Source organism: Silurus aristotelis (assembly GCF_946808225.1).
Source record: "Silurus aristotelis genome assembly, chromosome: 16".
Lineage (NCBI taxonomy): Eukaryota > Metazoa > Chordata > Actinopteri > Siluriformes > Siluridae > Silurus > Silurus aristotelis.
In genome coordinates, this window is record NC_139589.1 from 19,767,076 (window position 1) to 19,789,533 (window position 22,458).

At 36.9% G+C, this 22,458-nt stretch overlaps 1 protein-coding gene across 3 annotated transcripts in view; it reads right to left on the bottom strand.

Annotated features, from left to right (window-relative positions):
- Nucleotides 1–22,458, bottom strand: part of rab27b (RAB27B, member RAS oncogene family) — a 48,838-nt gene that overhangs the window by 15,416 nt on the left and 10,964 nt on the right. For 2 of the 3 annotated variants that reach the window (XM_083564206.1, XM_083564204.1), the window contains exon 2: nt 1,038–1,209. In XM_083564206.1, the coding sequence (XP_083420332.1) occupies nt 1,038–1,209 (172 nt within the window). Of the gene's footprint in view, nt 1–1,037; nt 1,210–12,632; nt 12,791–22,458 lie in introns of those variants that run through there. The other variant, XM_083564205.1, reaches the window with a different exon arrangement.

A 22,458-nucleotide genomic window follows, 5' to 3' on the forward strand; every position in this document is an offset into this window, starting at 1 on the left:
TATCTCCATATACCACACTGTGACCACTCCCTTTCACTATCCAAACACATTTTACCACCACATTTCATTCTTAAATGAAGATGGAGAGAGTGAAAATCATGACTACATGGGCCAACACAAAGAGGATTAAAACAAAAACGGGTTTAGGATGCCAAAAGGAAAAAAATAAACACCAACAAAAAGTTTTTTGAAGCTCTCAGAACAAAGAAAGAGCACAATCATCAACACTGGAGTAATGCAGCTAGAGGAGTGAGAACTCATGTGAAGCATTCACTTTGTTACTTTACAGTATCTTCAGAATGATTTGTTCTGGTCAGGGTTTAAATGACTCATTTATTTATTACATTTATTACTTTGAGAAAGAGAACCAACTGATTTCATTACAAAATACTGAAGGCTCATGTGAATTATAAAAAGCTTAGAAGTTAAAATAAGTGCCAAGATTTTAATCTGAAATTGATCTACTTCCGTTCTAGTTAGGAGTCATAGATCCTTTTTTAAAATGATACAAAATCCGATGTCTGTGCACTCCAAAGTCTAAACCGTCCACCCTGAAAGACTTACCATTGCCGGCTGGTTACATGTCTTTCCATTATGGTAGTAATTGATTGAAAAATCGCAATTTTATTTACAAATGTGGCAGTTCTAGCTAGGATATGGTAGAAATGCAACAGTTCTTGTTAACCATTGTTTGCCTGTTTCTTGTTAAGTAGTTAAATATATATTTCCCTGTGTCTTACTTGTAAAAAATTTGGGATCATTTTGTTTCCAAAGCTGGAAGGCAAACAAGTCCATGAGTAAATTTTTGATAGTATTGTGCAGTAGTAAGGGATTCATTTAACAAAGAGTACTCATACAGCATTTGAAACAGTTTTCTGATCTAACTGTAAATTTGTCAATTTAAACATATACATGCTTTATTTTTTTTTAAATCACCCTATTTGTTTTCATAAAGCTGCTTCTTGACCTTTGCTTTGTGTGCTCATGATTTAGGATTTCAAACAAGATGGAAATAAGGAAAAGAGGAAGAAACTCACCACTCGTTTTTCCCTGAAGTCAATGCCCACGGTAGTGATGAATTTGGGGTTGAACTTGTTGTCTGTATAGCGGTAAAGGAAGGTGGTTTTTCCCACTCCTGAGTCTCCGAGAGCCAGGAGTTTAATCAAATAATCATAGTCCCCATCAGTCATAGTGCTGACTGCGCTTAACCTATCAAAATACACACACACACACACACACACACACACACACACACACACACACACACACACACACACACATGCAAAAAAAGGATTATTGCAATTCTCCATTGGGGTTCAAATAAATACATATTGCTTTATTGGAAATGAAAATTATTGCATCGCAGCTTTGATTCGGTCATATTTGATTATTTTTCCAGTGATTTCATAAAGCTCAGATACCAGATAATTTTTTTACAGTATCTGAAATCAGAAGAATCAAAAATCATCAAATCTGATTGAATGCATTTTAAATGCAAAGCAAACAAACATTTTAAAATAGCTTTTTTATACAAAGCAAATGTATCACTTTTGTACCATTTTCAACGAGACATATACTGCCTGTTAACGCCTGTTCATGAGACATTTACAGCTACTGTAGCCTTAACACATTTTACTGAAGATCAGTTATAGTTGCTTTGCATTCATAAAACCAATGTGGTTCGTGTTACACACTGACACAAACATTCAAAGATATTGAAAATCACAGCACAGCCTGGCAGTGTCTGGGTGACAACTGTTTGCACATAATGAAATGAAGTGATTAATACTAAAAAGAGAAAAAAAAAAAAAAAAACCTGGCATCTGCTCTACACACTCCAAAGCCACAACAGACATCCAATCCTAATACACAAACAAGTCGATTCTAATAATGTGATGCCACTGTTTTAGCCTACCAAAGGTCTCCATTGCACTTCATAACAGTCAAAAAGTAAATATGTCCACCATGGGAAAGTCTGCAGGACCATTCAGGTTTTCTTATAACCATTCTGACCCTTGAAATGTCACAGGACATGGATTAGGACTTCAGACTGATTCTCTTTAAATACAGAGTTCATGAGAAAGGCGAAGCAGGAGAGCGAAAGAGGGAGATTAGCATCAATGACCTTTTGTGCCTCATTGCCCATATTAAGCAAAGAACACAGAAAGCCCTGTTCAATCACAAGTATTTTTTCATGTTTTCTGCATGTGTTGTTTAGAGGAGACGGCACATGATTCAGGGCCTGAGTGATCAGACGACACAAAACATCCAAATAGCCTTAGGTGTTTAACAGCTCATAACCTTTATACATGTTCGGTGCAGAAAAAAAAACACATGGCAATACACATCTACTGTAAATTGCCCTTAAAAATAAATGTAAAAAAAAAAAAAAAAAAAAAGAAAAAAGATTTAAATATCTCTAAGTCCTGAATAGCATCAGCATGCATTATGCGTTTTTATAATCACAACACCTGCACTTAAACACAATTTATGATTATTTTATAATTGTCATTATTTTATTATATCATTTGAATATATTTTCCCCAATCGATGTTTTTAAAAAAACAGACATTCAAAATAAACTAAATGTCAAAAATTGCAATGTAATTCTGGGTTCTAAATGACTGGCACTGAAAGCTTGATTGCAGTCTAACTTTAAGACATCTTAACGATAAACATTGCTAGAAAACATTTCATGCTGATGTCTATCATGATTTTGAGCCACGGTAAAACCTTTGGTCTGTACAGTAGGTCAATTCATATTTTTACCTCGGTGATAACAGAAAGTCACGGATGCTCGGAGTGGAAAAAAATTACAGTGTTTTGCAACATTATTTAGATGAGACATTTCTAAAAAGAAATAATAATAATAAAAAATAGCTAATAGACGTACATTAAAAATAAATATTCTTAGAACCAATAAACTTCAGGTACAACTTTGATTTCTTGCATGTTTTCAAGTCAAACCTATTAACCAGAACATTTTTTTTAAAAAGCTTTTTAGCCACGTGACATTAAGTTTACATGTACAACTGTAGTGTTTGTCTTGTCAAAGAAATTCTATTTTTTGTTCTCCTATAAAATTACTATATAATCATTAATTATATTTTTATAGAATGAAATATGATAATTATATCTCTATCATATAATTCTACTGTACTGTAAGTTTCTTTGATGTCTGATGGACTATTTGGTCTCTATAACTCAACACAATACAATGTTCCAGGGTGACATGTAGAAGAGGCCTTGAAGAGTGGTGTGCAGGTTTCATAATCACGATACCAGCATGGTCACACAGACTGAGCCCACCACTGAATCTCCCCATTGGGCTAGACTCACTTAAAAGCCTGGGCATTATGCTGAAAACTGCATTTTTTGTTAGTGATATGGCTCTACGTTTGCCTTATATTCAGTGTTGAATGTTCGACTCCTGCTGTATGACAGCTGTATTTACTGCAAATGCTGCGTCATTTACCACTTTGTGACTTTGATTAAGGTCTCAGCATGCTTGCGAACACACACAAGGGGGGTATCCAGGTCAGTCTCATCAACCTGTGGTGGTTACCCAAGCTTTTATGTGGACTTGAGTAACTACCTTTTGTGTTGAATTGGAACTGGGGGGTAAAAACATTTACAGTGCAAATTCTGGAAAATGCCCAGACCTCAGAAACAAGAAGTTGAACATTAGAGTTTTACTCAATTTCCATCATGACCATGGCACAGCAATGTAAACATAAACAAGGAAAATCATCGAAAATCTCACCAAAACTCTTGGAAATAATTTATATATGTTAATGAATAATGTGTTCATGTATTTAAAAGCTAGAAAGGTTATTAGACATCAGCATATTTATGTCAACAAATAAAAAAGACTAGAACTTTAGATAACATATGATGTGAGCAAGCAGACTGGCTGATGTATCCATCCACCCATATATACGGTATAATACATTCCATATATAGTCAACTTGTTGAACCATTGAAACATATTTTAGGTAACAAACAAACAAATGTTAGCTGGCATCAATGGGGGCAAATGTGTAGCTGACTGAGGATAATCTACTAGACCATCCTGTTCAACATCACATTAGCCAGGCACCACAAAAGTAGGTCAATCCTTTTCTACCCACTTTTTTTTCTCCGTGGTCTTTAAGAAAGCTAGTCTTAAAACTAAACTCCATACCTATACTGTGCTTTCTAAAGTACCCCAACATGACTAGCAACAGGTCTTACTTGCTAAACTAGTTTAACTTTGGTAGTTAACCAGTCTGATGAGGAAATGCAGATCAGGATCTAATCAAATTCTAATATTGCCACATATTCATGCTTTAGGGTAAAAACATTTTAAAGTATACAGAAATAACCTCAGGCATTTAGCTATATTAAAAGGCCTTGATGCACAGATTAAGGCTACGGATGCTGAGAAATATCACATCAATATATGTCAATATAGATGTCAAGCCCTATAACCTTTCCATTTATAAAATACTGTGGCATTCTTCCTCCTCACACTCGCTTGCAAGCACGCACACTCAGTTGGGTCTCTGGCTTTCTCTATAGGAGCCAAGCAGACATCTGTAGTGGGGAAGACAGAGGAGGAGGAGAAAGGTTAACAATGCTGAGAGCGATCGATGTTACACAGGAACCATGCAGTGAGAGGAAACAAAGGCTTAAAGGAACAATTTAACTCCAAAATGCTAATGCTAATAATGTTAACAGTAGATGAATAAACAATGGCAACATCTGTACTAGTTTTGCCATTGAGTTACACAGTACCCCGTAGATGGTCAATATATGTATCAGGTTTTTAGGTAATGTGTCAGTTATGATCACACTCATGTTAAGTGGCTACCAGCAAACCCCCTAAACTCATAGCTTATTGCTTAGCTTCCTTATTCAGATAATATGCTAAAAGTATGCTTATTGATTTTAGCTGACTTGCAAACTTCTTGCACTGAATAAGTAATCCTTCTGCCAAAACAACACCACTGCATTTGCATATTTGCATAGACAGAGAAACCGACAGACATAGCTGTTTGTGCCAGTTATTAAATAAATGGTCATTTTATTCATTTTACTACATTTACATACATGTCTGGCATTTGGCAGGAGCCGTTATCCAGAGAATTCTTGACCAATTCTGGCCACTTCTGCAAACACAAACAATCTTATCCACTTTCACAGACACTCTTGACCAATCCTGTCTACTTCTGACACACTTTGACCAATCCTTACAACTTTCTTACACACTTTTGACCAATCCTTACCACTTTCTTTCACACTCTTGACCAATCCTTACCACTTTCTTACACACTCTTGACCAATCCTTACCACTTTCTTACACACTCTTGACCAATCCTTACCACTTTCTTACACACTCTTGACCAATCCTTACCACTTTCTTACACACTCTTGACCAATCCTTACCACTTTCTTACACACTCTTGACCAATCCTTACCACTTTCTTACACACTCTTGACCAATCCTTACCACTTTCTTACACACTCTTGACCAATCCTTACCACTTTCTTACACACTCTTGATCAATCCTTACCACTTTCTTACACACTCTTGACCAATCCTTACCACTTTCTTACACACTCTTGACCAATCCTTACCACTTTCTTACACACTCTTGACCAATCCTTACCACTTTCTTACACACTCTTGACCAATCCTTACCACTTTCTTACACACTCTTGACCAATCCTTACCACTTTCTTACACACTCTTGACCAATCCTTACCACTTTCTTGAGCAATCCTGTCTACTTCTGACCACATTCTTAAGACACGCTTGACCAATTCCAGCCACTGACAGTCAACTGCAAGTTGATTTGTGTGTTGTGTTTGTTAAATGTGTGTCATTGTGCTATTGTTAGTTACTTGGGCACACCTTATGTATACAGAGTTGCTTGCATACATCCATTAATTTGTACTTGTTTTGTTTTTTATTTGGTTGCTTTGACCTTATTTAAAAGCCTAAGCAGGAATGAGGGCTGCAAACGACCTTTTTGCTTTATGCCCAATGTGCACGGCATTGGTTGTCAGTGCGTAACAATGTCTTATGTATTGTCCCTGTTAAATAAACAAACTAATTATTCAACAACATAATGTAGATACATATTAACCAATCCTACACTCCTTCAGAGACACTCATAAATGTTCCTGCTCACATTTTCCAACACTCTTGACCAATCCTGCCCACTTTCTTACACACTCTGGACTAATTCTTCCCACTTTCTTACACACTCTTGACCAATCCTGCCCACTTTCTTACACACTCTGGACCAATCCTGCCCACTTTTGCAGGCTTTCATAAACCATCTTACTTGTTTTTGCTTTTAAACAATCTTACTCACTTTCACAGACAATCTTGACCAATTCTACCCACTTCTGTAGACACTCAAAACCGGTCCTGCCCACTTTCTCCCACACTCTTGACCAATCCTTCCCAATTTCTCCCACACTCTTGACCAATCCTTCCTAATTTCTCCAACACTCTTGACCAATCCTTCCCAATTTCTCCCACACTCTTGACCAATCCTTCCTAATTTCTCCAACACTCTTGACCAATCCTTCCCAATTTCTCCCACACTCTTGACCAATCCTTCCTAATTTCTCCAACACTCTTGACCAATCCTTCCCAATTTCTCCCACACTCTTGACCAATCCTTCCTAATTTCTCCCACACTCTTGACCAATCCTTCCTAATTTCTCCCACACCTTTGACCAATCCTTCCCAATTTCTCCCACACTCTTGACCAATCCTTCCCAATTTCTCCCACACTCTTGACCAATCCTTCCCAATTTCTCCCACACTCTTGACCAATCCTTCCTATTTTCTTCAACACTCTTGACCAATCCTTCCTAATTTCTTCAACACTCTTGACCAATCTTTACCACTTTCTAAGACACTTTCTCAATCCTGCCTCCTAATGTCTAAGATTACCTAGCAAAAGTACTACACTATTAAACTACAGCATAGACTTCCACAGGCACTCGACCAATCCTGCCCATTTGTGACAACAGTCTTCTCCAGTACCACCTACTTCCACAGACATTCTTGACCAATCTTTCCCACTTCTAAGAACACTTTCAACCACTTCCACAGACACTTGACCAATTCCACCCACGTTTGTAGACACTAGACTCCTTAAGAGTGGGGTTAGTTTATCTTTGTGTTTGTAGTAGGGAGTTCAGGAAGTCTTATATTTAGTTTTTTTTTCTTTTACTTTCAGGTAAGGAAACTTCCAAAATCAGACATTTTTTGCTTATATTTGCTTTGGCCCACCCTTAAGACATGCCATTGTACAGTTGTGTATATATGTAAATAATACTACTTGTGTTAACAATATACCAACACCTTGTGTAGCAAACCTTTGTGTGTGTCTGGTTTTGTGTTTTATTTAATAAAAATATAATTTCCCTTGAATCCAGTGCTAGTTACTCTGTGCAGACTAAACCCAGACTGGGTCGTAACACCACTTATGACGCTCTTTGGCAATTCTCACTAACACTCTTAACCTCACACTCCTGACACTCTCAAACTTTTTTTTGGAATGAGGGCTGCAAACGACCTTTTTGCTTTATGCCCAATGTGCACGGCATTGGTTGTCAGTGCGTAACAATGTCTTGTGTATTGTCCCTTTTAAATAAACAAACTAATTATTCAACAACATAATGTAGATACATATTAACCAATCCTACACTCCTTCAGAGACACTCATAAATGTTCCTGCTCACATTTTCCAACACTCTTGACCAATCCTGCCCACTTTCTTACACACTCTGGACTAATTCTTCCCACTTTCTTACACACTCTTGACCAATCCTGCCCACTTTCTTACACACTCTGGACTAATTCTTCCCACTTTCTTACACACTCTTGACCAATCCTGCCCACTTTCTTACACACTCTGGACCAATCCTGCCCACTTTCTTACACACTCTGGACTAATCCTGCCCATTTTTGCAGGCTTTCATAAACCATCTTACTTGTTTTTGCTTTTAAACAATCTTACTCACTTTCACAGACAATCTTGACCAATTCTACCCACTTCTGTAGACACTCAAAACCGGTCCTGCCCACTTTCTCCCACACTCTTGACCAATCCTTCCCAAATTCTCCCACACTCTTAACCAATCCTTCCCAATTTCTCCCACACTCTTGACCAATCCTTCCTAATTTCTCCAACACTCTTGACCAATCCTTCCCAAATTCTCCCACACTCTTGACCAATCCTTCCCAAATTCTCCCACACTCTTGACCAATCCTTCCCAAATTCTCCCACACTCTTGACCAATCCTTCCCAGATTCTTCCACACTCTTGACCAATCCTTCCCAAATTCTCCCACACTCTTGACCAATCCTTCCCAAATTCTCCCACACTCTTGACCAATCCTTCCCAGATTCTCCCACACTCTTGACCAATCCTTCCCAATTTCTCCCACACTCTTGACCAATCCTTCCTAATTTCTCCAACACTCTTGACCAATCCTTCCCAATTTCTCCCACACTCTTGACCAATCCTTCCTAATTTCTCCAACACTCTTGACCAATCCTTCCCAATTTCTCCCACACTCCTGACCAATTCTTCCCAATTTCTCCCACACTCTTGACCAATCCTTCCCAATTTCTCCCACACTCTTGACCAATCCTTCCTAATTTCTCCCACACTCTTGACCAATCCTTCCTAATTTCTCCCACACCTTTGACCAATCCTTCCCAATTTCTCCCACACTCTTGACCAATCCTTCCCAATTTCTCCCACACTCTTGACCAATCCTTCCCAATTTCTCCCACACTCTTGACCAATCCTTCCTATTTTCTTCAACACTCTTGACCAATCCTTCCTAATTTCTTCAACACTCTTGACCAATCTTTACCACTTTCTAAGACACTTTCTCAATCCTGCCTCCTAATGTCTAAGATTACCTAGCAAAAGTACTACACTATTAAACTACAGAATAGACTTCCACAGGCACTCGACCAATCCTGCCCATTTGTGACAACAGTCTTCTCCAGTACCACCTACTTCCACAGACATTCTTGACCAATCTTTCCCACTTCTAAGAACACTTTCAACCACTTCCACAGACACTTGACCAATTCCACCCACGTTTGTAGACACTAGACTCCTTAAGAGTGGGGTTAGTTTATCTCTGTGTTTGTAGTAGGGAGTTCAGGAAGTCTTATATTTAGTTTTTTTTTTTTACTTTCAGGTAAGGAAACTTCCAAAATCAGACATTTTTTGCTTATATTTGCTTTGGCCCACCCTTAAGACATGCCATTGTACAGTTGTGTATATATGTAAATAATACTACTTGTGTTAACAATATACCAACACCTTGTGTAGCAAACCTTTGTGTGTGTCTGGTTTTGTGTTTTATTTAATAAAAATATAATTTCCCTTGAATCCAGTGCTAGTTACTCTGTGCAGACTAAACCCAGACTGGGTCGTAACACCACTTATGACGCTCTTTGGCAATTCTCACTAACACTCTTAACCTCACACTCCTGACACTCTCAAATTTTTTTTTTTTTTTTTCTTGAACTAAGTTATTTCAATTTCCCAAAACATTTTCAGTGTCTTTCATTTTTTTGGGAAGAAATATCCCATTGAAACAGACTATTTCTTTTTTTTTCTTAAAAATTAACAGCATTACAGAATTTTGCCGGACATTTAATGTTGTTTACTGGATGATACTGCAAGTGTGCTACAGGTTAAATAATCCATTTATTTATGCTTTGCGCATTTGTATCATAATCCTTTGGGAAAATAATACAAATGTGCAAAGCATAAATAAATGGATCCTTTAAAGAGTTCAACAAATTTTAAGGTGCCAATGTTAATTACAAAAGCCCAGCATTTTGAAGTTAAGCACTATATAACTTCAAATTACATTTATTACCGTACACACACACACACACACACACACACGCTCATAAACACAACAGCTGACCTTAAACGGTAACTCAATAAAACCAGACAGCAGACTGAACAGATTCTTTGGCATTTAAAGATTAAATGGTTAATGTTAGGAGTAGTGACATAAATTGCTCCTGAGAAGGCCAAAGAACCACATCTTTGTCTATAATAAGATGCGATGTATAATCGCATCTTGTGACTACACATTTGTTTGAATTTAATCGTAACAATGGTTTTTAACAGCAGGATTTAAGTAATAAAGAAGCAATTTCAGACAATTGGCTATTTTCTTTCCTTTTTTTTAAATTATTATTAGGCCTGACATTTGTTAAATGCAATATGAGGGTGACATTTAGACAAACCAGAAGGCCTACAGATCACAATCCTATTACAGCTTTTGCTAGTCCTTGTCCGACAACAATATCTGAAGATAAAATCTACAGTAATCCTCTGCGGTGGTTACGTTCCAAAACCGCATAAACGGAAAAACACGATAAACGAACGCCACCCCAAAATGTTATATTATGTATACAGAACTGTACTGTATTAACATTTTACTTCATTTTATAAATGAGAATTATACTTCAATGCACCAATGTGCATCGGTGAATCTTGCCATCACTAATTCCCAGGAGAATTCCCATTTTGTTTGTGATCTTGTTAACCACAGTAAAGGTTTCTGCATAAATTGTAACATAACTTAAGTAGTATTGGCCTGTCCTGTAATTTTTGCTTTTAAACATCCCTCCGACAAAGCTGTAAACATCGTACAATCTGATCCTCACTTAGCTCAATAAGCTTTAAATTGAACTAAACAAAACCAGAATCTTGAACGAGCCTAAATACGGTGTATTTAAGTGTTCAAAGCTTTCAACAATCAGACCGATTAAAGGCAAATCTATATTATTTAAGAAAACCTAATTTGAAGAATCCACTCAGGCAACATTAGCTTTTATTAGACATGGTAATTTTCAATACATGTCTATTCCAAATATATAATGCAATTTATGTCTCTTAACAAATACAGTAACATTTAAGATGTAATTATAATTCTCCTCTAAAACAGTGGTCCCCAACCCCTGGGCTGCGGACCGGCACCAGTCCGTGGGTCACATGGTACCGGGCCGCACAGAAAAAATACATAACTTACATTATTTAGGTTTTTATTCATTATTTGATTCTAAACAATGATTTATTTTGGTAATTTACCGGATTCTCTCTGCCACATCTGTCTATGACTCACTCTTGATGCATGTCATGATGCTTCCCTAGGTCACATGTCTTACCTCCACCCGCTACCTTCTTAAAGAGGCTGCTCCGGCCACTAACACATAGTAAAATAGCGCTAAACTTAAACCCCCAAGCTTGCAAAATGAACAAAAAACAACACAGTGGATTCACGTTTATTATTATATTTAGATAATACCAGTTTTTATAGTCGTATCGTTTTATTTTGTTGTATTTATATGCCAGACCTTAAAGGCCGGTCCGTGAAAATACTGACATTAAACATGCAAAAGGTTGGGGAGCACTGCTCTAAAACACTTATTGATACTTTCCTTGAGAAAAAAAAGAAATCACTTTGTTTTTGCAAGGTCATCTAAATAGCTGTAGAAATGAAACAGAAAAAAAAAAAAAAGTGTTTCGCAATACAATGTTTTGCAATACAGAGTCTCTGTCTGCCTCATGCATTAACTGCTAAATTAACAGAAATTATTTTTTCAAAATGTTTCGAAAAAAAGTTTTTCTACATTTTTCTATTTTTGCAATTTAGAAAAGTGTGTTTGTTTGTTAATTCTACACTTTCCAGATGTTCTAACCTGCATAGAAATCACTTTCGTAGGACTTGTCCAGGCAAAACCTGATGAACAAACTTATACGGTATTGTGACATTTGAGTAGAATACTGACTCCATTTTCATTTAAAAAAGTGGAACACGGACTCAATTCTATTGCTATGAATAATTATATCATTTACAAGTGGCTTAATAGAGAAAAACTTCATCAGTGCTCCAATAAAACAAAGAAAAGACAAAATTTGGCCTAATAATTGTTCTGTTTTGAGTTAGGGATAAAGTTTAGCCTAAAAGACACAAATGCCAGCAGTTAAATGGGTCAATCATAAAGCATGCACACACACGCACACACAGTCGTTCTGTTCTGTCTGGCTAGAAGGAGGGAAACCCATGAGCAATTTGCTGCCGTGTCACATGCTTTCACCCGTTTATATCCTGAACTGGGGAAAATTTGCAAAAACAACTGGAAGATCGAAAACAATTATGGTTGATAATTTTTGTGTTCGTTTTGCCTCACACAATATTTTTGTACAAAATATAATTCCTATTTCCAAAGCTACTAACTGATCACAATTTTTTTTACTGCACAGTATATCTGTACAAGCTCCCAAACCCAAAATATTCTCTCTATACCTTTTGCATCTTCATATACGCTGTGTCAGTGTGACTACAAGAAATTCCGTTTGAAGCTTAAAGATTTTCCCCAGAGGAAAAAGGGTTGTAGAAAATGGGTGTGATCACATTCCTGTGTCTACTCATGAAAATGAACATGCACTAGTACACAATTAGAGCACACTTTCAGTGCTTAAAGCTTACAAGCTCTAAAGACACGATTAACAGGTCATATAAAGTGATGTCCATCTCAATTTGTATATTGTATAGAATATGTACGTGAAAAAACTTACCTGTGTGTTTCCTTCTGTTTGACTGTCAGTGGCTGAAAAGCAGCCGCAGGAGTGCACAAGCAGCTGAATGGCAAAAGAGAACACACCCCTGCTCAGGACAGGCCCACTGAGGTTCCTGTGTGTGTGTGTGTGTGTGTGTGTGTGTGTATGTGTGTGTGTGTGTGTGTGTGTGTGCGCGCGTAGTCACAGCTATTTAACCTCTGTAGTGGAGCTTTGTCCTATCTGACGTCTTCCGAGAAACGTGAAACAAGCCGCAGGCAATTGTCTCTTCAACACACACTCACTAACACACACATGCACACACAGAAACCCTAATTATTCCTCCTTCATTCCATAACACACACAATAGTATATCCTATCTAATGAAACGTATTAATTTACTTTTATAGTACATCAGATATGTTTGGTTCTGAAATCTGATTGGTGTAAAACCCTTGACATCCACCATGTGACTTCATCGACTATAACTTAATTCTGTGTCAGTGCACAGAATTTGAAACCAACAAAACCGTTACAACACAGCCATTGTCCAGTCCATGGGATAGTGGAATGTTGTTTTAATCATTGCAAATATTATTTATAATAAATCTAATTACGCTGTGAAAGAATAGATTTTTATCATCCGTGGTTTCATACACTCCACCTCGCATCATGCAAAGTTCTCCCTTGATCTTCTCGAGTAATCAAATAATTGTAACGTGTTCCGCTTAAGCGGATTTTTGCTTGTTTACGGCACTCCACCTATTCGTTCAACATAAGCCAGAGTGTGGTGAGACTGTGTCAATTTGAAAAAGCGAGACACAAAAAGAACGATGTTCTGAAACGCTTAATGTGCTTTTAAATCTGGGTTCGTTACCCGGCGGATTGTCGGATGCTGAACCAGCAAACTTTTCAGAGGATAAAAAAAAACCCATAAAAATTATGGAAAAGTATTATGCACACAAAACAAATGCAAATGATGAATGGAATCCTCTGTTGTGCTTGCTGCTTACTTTGTGTACATATTCATACCCCTTCATAGATCTATAGATTCTCTCTATTCAGATTTGAGATGTTTCTTTTATCTTTTAAAGCTTATGTTCATCTGTTGTTAAAATGGTTCAATATGAGGCCAGGAATCAATAGCTAAAAAGTATATGTTGTTTCTATACAGTTATGTTTTTATGCAAGGAATCGTTTAGTGCCCAAACCTTGATTAACATAAGTGCTATAAAATATCCCTGTTTTAAATATCCTTGTGGATAGACACCTATGACCACATATGCTGTCCAAGTGTCAGTCTGTTAGCTAAGCTATTTCCAAATCTCTTCTTGACACACCCTGGTGTGTGTAACTACCAACTGAAACAACAATGCATTTACTAAATACACTTAGAGGACTTTAAGATGACAATGAAGGTCACTCGGTCTATATGATTTTTAGATGTGAGTTTATCTGTTATATAAAAGATGATGAACCTGTGTTCTTCAAACCCTTTAAAAATAATAGCAGTTAATTTTTTGAAAATTTAAACAAATATTTTACAATACTCATTACATCAAGTAGGTCAATATTTGTAATATAGCCTTATACAGGACACTGGTTGCATCATAATGAGAATAATCGAAACTATGTATATCACATTTGGGCTGTATTTTGCAGTAGCTACCTCTCCTTTGTAGACTTAAGGTGGAAACCAAGGTGTGTATGTGTGTATGTGTGTGTGTGTGTGTGTGTGTGTGTGTGTTTAAGAGTGTAAGAAACTGTTGAGGGAGACTGCTAAAAAAATAAAAAAAATAAATAAATAAATAAAGTTCCAGACAAAGATGTGCATATTAATGAACATAAAAAAACATATACGCCATGTCATGGCTTTGAGTACATACCTGGGACCATATCAGTGTCATCTTTACATGATACACAGATACATCACAAACAACTAACCAAAAACTTTCTGTCCACTAGAAAACTAAAATAAACGCTTTGAATAGAAACTCCAACCATAAACAATTTGACAAGAAAACCCCCTACTATAAACGCTTTGACCAGAAACCCCTCCTTTATACGCTTTGACCAGAAACTCCTACCTTAAATGATTTGACTGGAAACATTTACCAAATGTGCAGCAACTAGAAACCCCTAAACTTTCACTAGAAACTCCTACCACAAACACTGACTAGAACCTTCTATCAGAAATGCTTCGACGAGAAGCTTTTACCATAAATATTTTAACTAGAATCTTCTATCATAAATACTTTAACTAGAACCTTCTATAATAAATACTACAACTAGAACCTCCTACCATACTTTACCTAGAACCTCCTACCATAAATATTTCATTTAGAACCTCCTACCATAAATACTTTAACTAAAACCTCCTACAATAAATACTAAAACTAGAACCTTCCACCATAAATACTACAACTAGAACCTTCCACCATAAATACTACAACTAGAACCTCCTACCATACTTTACCTAGAACCTCCTACCATAAATATTTCATTTAGAACCTCCTACCATAAATACTTTAACTAGAACCTCCTACAATAAATACTAAAACTAGAACCTTCTACCATAAATACTACAACTAGAACCTCCTACCATAAATACTTCAACTAGAACCTTCTACCGTAAATACTACAATTAGAACCTCCTACCATAAATATTTCATTTAGAACCTCCTACCATAAATACTTCAACTAGAACCTCCTACAATAAATACTAAAACTAGAACCTCCTACAATAAATACTAAAACTAGAACCTTCCACCATAAATACTACCACTAGAACCTCCTACCATACTTTACCTAGAACCTCCTACCATAAATATTTCATTTAGAACCTCCTACCATAAATACTTTAACTAGAACCTCCTACAATAAATACTAAAACTAGAACCTTCCACCATAAATACTACAACTAGAACCTCCTACCATACTTTACCTAGAACCTCCTACCATAAATTTCATTTAGAACCTCCTACCATAAATACTTTAACTAGAACCTCCTACAATAAATACTAAAACTAGAACCTTTTACCATAAATACTACAACTAGAACCTCCTACCATAAATACTTCAACTAGAACCTTCTACCGTAAATACTACAATTAGAACCTTCCACCATAAATACTACAACTAGAACCTCCTACCATACTTTACCTAGAACCTCCTACCATAAATATTTCATTTAGAACCTCCTACCATAAATATTTCATTTAGAACCTCCTACCATAAATACTTTAACTAGAACCTCCTACAATAAATACTAAAACTAGAACCTTCTACCATAAATACTACAACTAGAACCTCCTACCATAAATACTTCAACTAGAACCTCCTACCATAAATACTTCAACTAGAACCTTCTACTGTAAATACTACAATTAGAACCTCCTACCATAAATACTTCAACTAGAACCTCCTACCATAAATACTTCAACTAGAACCTTCTACTGTAAATACTACAATTAGAACCTCCTACCATAAATACTTCAACTAGAACCTCCTACCATAAATACTTCAACCAGAACCTTCTACTGTAAATACTACAATTAGAACCTCCTACCATAAATACTTCAACTAGAACCTCCTACCATAAATACTTCAACTAGAACCTTCTACTGTAAATACTACAATTAGAACCTCCTACCATGAATACTTAAACTGGACCCTCCTACCATAAATACTACAACAAAAACCTTCTGCCATAAATAGTTCAACTAGAACCTCCTTTTAAAAATACTTAAACTAGAACCTCCTACCATAAATTCTTCGACTAAAACTTTTAACCATAAATTCTTCAACTATAAACGCCCACCATAATCGATTCAACCACAAACCTATACCAAAAAGCCACTGGTCATCAGTGAATTCCACACACATTGGTTGCAACACCAAACTGAATGAATAAGGATTTCAAACATTTAAACGACTAAAAAACTGGTTTATTAGCTGCCTTTGAAACTGGCCTCAGACTCATCTCACCGGTAAAAAGTTGTGTTTTTACAGTTTTTGTTCAGTGTATAAAGAGCCTGGAGTCAAACAATGTTAAGTAGTAAAAAGCCAGGAGGTCTTAAAAACCTAGACAAGCTCAGTAGAGAATTGCTGATGATTGCAAGTGACTCCATCTAAATCATGTGGAAGAGCAGAAAAGAGAGAGACATGACTCAAGGGAAAGCTCAAAGCGAGAATGACTTTACCTCCCAATCAATGTGGCTGTGACACACACACACACACACACACACACACACACACACACACACACACACACACACACACACGCACGCACGCACACGCACGCACACAATGTAAAAACCCAGAATGCCAGTAAACCTCACTCCACACCCAACTGCTCTCTCTTTTTTTTTTAAATATTGACTGAAATATGTGTAATAAAATAAGGATCCGACACAGAAATTTCTCAGTGCTGTTTCATTCTCTTCTGCAGTCCCATGATGCTAAAAGTTTATTGCTGCTATCAATTTTAAATCGTAGTTGGAGAAAGGAGACCCAAAACCTACACGTCCATCAGATTTAAAGAACACTGCTAATCAGCCCAGATTCAATGTGTATCCTATATTTAACCTACAGCGCCTCTGGGTTTTTACCCATCAGGATGAATTCATTGAGAAGACTCCAAACAAATAAAAAAAAACAAATTACAAATTGAGCGTTCAAGTCAGCACGTGTTTGTTACTGCATTTGTCATACCGATGAGGATCACATGCATAGAGAGTGTTGGATCTTGAACTCTGGTTACTTACTAACTCTTACACTGTCTGCCTGAGAAGGTTCTGTGTAGGTTCTCAGGTTTCCTCCCATCTCCCAAGAACATTTCTGAGACAATAAATTGTGTTTGGATTTTGTCATTTGATGGACAAAAAAAAATGTGTGTGGATTTTGTTGTTTAATGGACAATATACACTACATAGAAGGGCTGCAAATAACGGTTATTTTGATAATCGATTATTCGGATGAATTTCCCCCGATTAATAATCAAATAATCGTATTTAATGCAAACAACAACAAAAAACTAGATGTTTTGCTTATTAAAACTATATAAAACCCAAATTCAGGGTATTTATGTATAAAAGTATTTATGCACAAAAACAAAATATTGAGTTCAACTATCTTTAATTTAGACATTTTAAAACTTGTAATAGCTGCTTGTTGAGGGGTGCATGGGGATTTCTCCTTTAAAAAAATTCACTCATGCTTTGTTCCTTTCTGTAAAAACCAAACAACAACAACAACAACAAAAAAAGAGCAGAGCGGTATTTTGGGAATAGCCTGCCGCCGCATTTTTCCGCTATTACTGCATGTGTGCAAGACCGAGGAATATGTCCTTATTATTTTCTGATGCTGATTTCTAAGTTTCTTTGACTAACCCATAACGCTGTTGCCAAGGAAAATAAAAAAGCACGAGTTTTGGAAACCTGTCTGTGCTTATATGATTTCTGTTGCAACTGGAGTTAGCGAGATCTCCCTTCACCCAGACTCAACGCGTTATAATGGCTTGTATCTAAACAGTAGCCTACCAAGAAAGTCATTGTTCACTGTCTTCCTCCTTCCTTTCACAACTATTTCTCTCTAGTTTTTCTTTTGGCATCGTCGTGCGTTTAAAAATCATCACCGGTGAAGTTTTTCTCCCGAAGCCGTGCAGCTCAGAACACAGGTGAGGTGCGGTTTTTTCGTTTCCGTTTCGAAAATTTCATTGGTCTAATGTTATGTCGCTCAGTTTTTTGGCTTGGAGTTTGTGAAACCAGGAAAAACCCAGGAAAAATCCATAAATTAGCGTTGTTTCGTTGTTTAAGCCGCGGGGTTCAAAAAAGTAGCGGCTTATAGTCCGAAAAATACGGTACATAAGTAGGTAGTGCAGGGAAAAGACGGCATGGGAAGGGAAAGCAATTTCATCCAAAGAAGGCGAACATTGTATCACTCGTTTCAGAAACAAAATCACAAGGCAATGACTTATCATTTATAATTTATATTATTACAAATGTTTTTCTCCTTACCGACCCACAGGCACATTGTTGTGGACAAGCAACAGCATCATGTCCACTGTAATGCAAAGTAAAGGATTTCAAGGTATTCATAAAGCTTAATTAATATTATTTCATTATTTCATTATAAATACTATTCAAATTCTTATCAAAGAATGCAACGGTGAAGCTTCTGTGGTGATGTGCTTTTATAATATTATCTCCTGCAGCTTTCACAGAAACAAACCCGTGGAGAAAAACAAGATAAACGTACACTGACCCTAATGTGTAGGAAGCGTAAAATCTGTGTGTGTGTGTGTGTGTGTGTGTGTGTGTGTGTGTGTGTGTGTGTGTGTGTGTGTGTGTGCGCGCGCGCGAGTGTGTGCACGTGTCAGAGTGAGACAGAGATGGAAGTGAGGATGCACAAAGTGAGTGAGATGAGAAGCAATAGAGAAGAGAGGGAAGAGACGAAGGAAAAGAGAACGCGAGTGAGATTAAAGAGAGGATGCATTGACAGATAAAGGTGTGAGACATGAAGGGAAGTGAAGATGAGAGAACAACCTGAGGGAAAACAAGGGAGGGAAAGAGTGAGAGAAAAGAAAAGGAAAGATGAAAAGACGAAGCTGGGAAGGAGTGGGGTGGTGGAAAGAGAGAAAGAGTAGGAGATAATAGAGAACGGCTTATAAACAGCAGCTACATAACTCTGTGTGTGTGTGTGTGTGTGTGTGTGTGTGTGTGTGTGTGTGTGTGTGTGTGTGTGTGTGTGTGTGTGTGTGTGACAGAGCACTGCACGGATAGCTCAATACACCGTAATGCATCATGTCAGCTAAAAGAATCATGCAGCTAAAATTAGACAGGTTCAGCGAAAAAACAAACAACATAAACGTTTTTTGTCATTTGTTTAGAAGGCTTGTGTTTTTTTGCTTATTTCTGCTGATCGCAATTTTCCTTTCTACGATGATAATCATCCAAAATTTCCACTGTTTTGGATTTAAGCAGAGTAAAGAAGTGTGTACTTCACCAATATCTTCCATTACACACATTTTGATTGTGTAAAATGTCCACGGTTCCTGTCAGACCTTGTGCATTAACACACTATACAGACAAAAGTATTGGGACAACTGAATTTTCATGCCATATGCAAGAAAAATCCACCAACACACACACACACACACACACACACACACACTTGGACACACGACTAGGAGGCTCAAACCTGTTCCAGCATGACAATGCCCCTGTGCACAAAGCTCACAACAGCTCCATGAAGATATCATTTTTATGGTTTGGAGTGGAAGATCTTTTTGAACACCTTTGGGATGAACTGGAATGCTGACTGCACCCCAGAGCTCCTCACCATACTGCACATCAGGAGCTAAGTTTTTAAAGCCCTTACGGTTAAATGAGCACAAATCTCCTCAAACACACTTCTCACACAAATCTAGTGGAACATTCTTCCAAAAGAGTGGATGTTATTTTTATCAGCAAATAAAGACTTGGAACGAATATACGAATCTTATGGTGGTTAGGTGGCCACAAACCTTTGTCTATATTGTGTACAATCCTTGTGTTCGAGACTGTAACGGTGCATTAATTAACAGCACTGGGATGGAAACAAATCCTTATCATCACGTGTTAAAACACAATCAACGAAGCAAAAGCACAAGGTGATAACCGATCATTTTATACTGAAACACGTCTCATGTAAATGCCACATCAATTAGAATACTAGCGAATATTAGAACTCGTCCTACTGCTCTGCATAAGTGCAGCTCACCAGAGAAGGTTAGAAAATGGGCTTCAAATAAATCTTTAACACAAATCAATACTTTTGTCCATTCAGTGTATGTATGTGTGTGTGTACAGGTTTGTAATTTTTTATGCATTTTTGTTTTTCAACATTAAACCCCTAATCCTAACTTTATCTTCAGTACGTTCATCGGCTTCTTATAGTTATAGATATCCATATAGAGACCAACAAGATGTTCCAATATGGATAAAAACTGCCCGACATTATTATGGGGATCCAAGAGTTTGTTGTTCAGAGGAATCAGTGAAACATAATATGCAATATATAATAATATACCACGTGTTATAATAACAGTATATTATTATACACAAAAATCCATTATGTATATGTAAAGATGTATTTTACACAATCTTCTGAAACAACTCTGAGCTCTTTCACTTCCTCTTTAAAAACCTATTAGTCATTTATCTCTCTAGCACATTCTTAATTCAGGATATGCATTTACCAGTCCAGAGCATTTCTATATACTGACAAAGCTGAACATATTCGAGAGTCACTTCTCTTTTATTCAGCCATTTTCTCTCTTTATGATGTTGATCTTCACTACATTTCATAAGTCAAATATCTGACTTTTTACTCAACCACATTTTCTGTCGTTCCTTTTTATTTACGAGCGGATAAAAGCTTCGCTGGCCAAACACGCAGCAATCCACCAACCAGAGTGGAGCACACGCTCTGTTTTGAACGTGTCTTGATTGACGCTTAGTGGTATCTACTCAGCACGACCATACAGCGCAGCATCAGTTTAACAGCAAGCAGGACATTTAGAGAGGAATAAATAATGAAAAAAAACTCCTGACTCTGACCTGCAACAGCACCTGTGGCCTCATTTACACGATTTTTTGAAAGTAGTTAAAAAGAAGCTTTGGGCTCATAGTAATTTTATTAGATATAAATCAGTGTTTGACTCAATAATATCATTCTATTAAGAGATTGTTGTTGCTAAAAGTAACATTAAAGCCTTTTCACATAAACTGAATTGATTAAGCAAAAAGTCTTGAGACAAAAATTATAATATTAACATTATAGCCATAATAAATCATAGTACTTTGGATTCTTACGTACATTTGAAAGCAAATACTTTTGTACTGAAAGTGAAAGTTTAAAAGGAACCCTTTTTTTTTTTTTACTGGAGTCATACAGTATTTTACATTGTGTATCTTGTGAACTTCGTCCACCACTGGTTTTAAGATCTGGATTAGGATTTTTTTTATTTTATTCTTTTTGTCCAAGCATATTCGGTGCCAATTCTCAAGGTCTGTACAGCAAAACTACATGCAGGTGACTGCCAGGAAGCTCAGGCAATCATTGAGTGTGAAAGTGTGAAAAAGGGAATAAACGAGAAACAGTGAAACTGTTTAATATGATAGTATTTAAAATGAATTCTGAGCGGATTAGTTTTCTTGCTGACCAGCCAAGTTAGAGCTGTATACAAAGGGTTTGGGCACCTTCAAGCAAAATGACATTTTATACATTTTTTAATTAAGTAAAATAAACTAACCTTAAGATTTGTGTACAATTACTTTCTATTAGTAAGCAAAGAGGTTTGGATACCATTCCAGATGCAACGTGTTAGGCCTTACAGGACTCATTAGGACTCATTAATCATGTCAAAATAAAGTAGGAAGTTGTCAAGTTCAAGTTATGACGAGAACAAAATGTAATGAATTCTCTGACATCTAAATCCCTGCGCTAACACGCAACACCCATGAGCTCCTCTATGCAGCTGACTGAGGATCGGAAAATGAATCCAATTAATGCCCACAAAACAGAGGAAGGCTATAAAAAGATATCAAAGCACTTCCAGCTTACATTTTCCACTGTCCAATGTGTCATTAAGAAATGACAGTCAAAGTCCAGGAAGACCAAGAAAACACAGAACTGTCAAGACCGTCAAGAAAATGAAGCTGAAAGGAGACACCAAAAAGACAAATATTCTACCTTAAATCCTGAAGCTTTCGGAATGGTCTTCGCAGTCCATTGGCTGGACCATTGTTTTTTTAGTTTTTAAATAAAATGCAGTTTAAAACATTTAACATGCCACAAGAGGCCG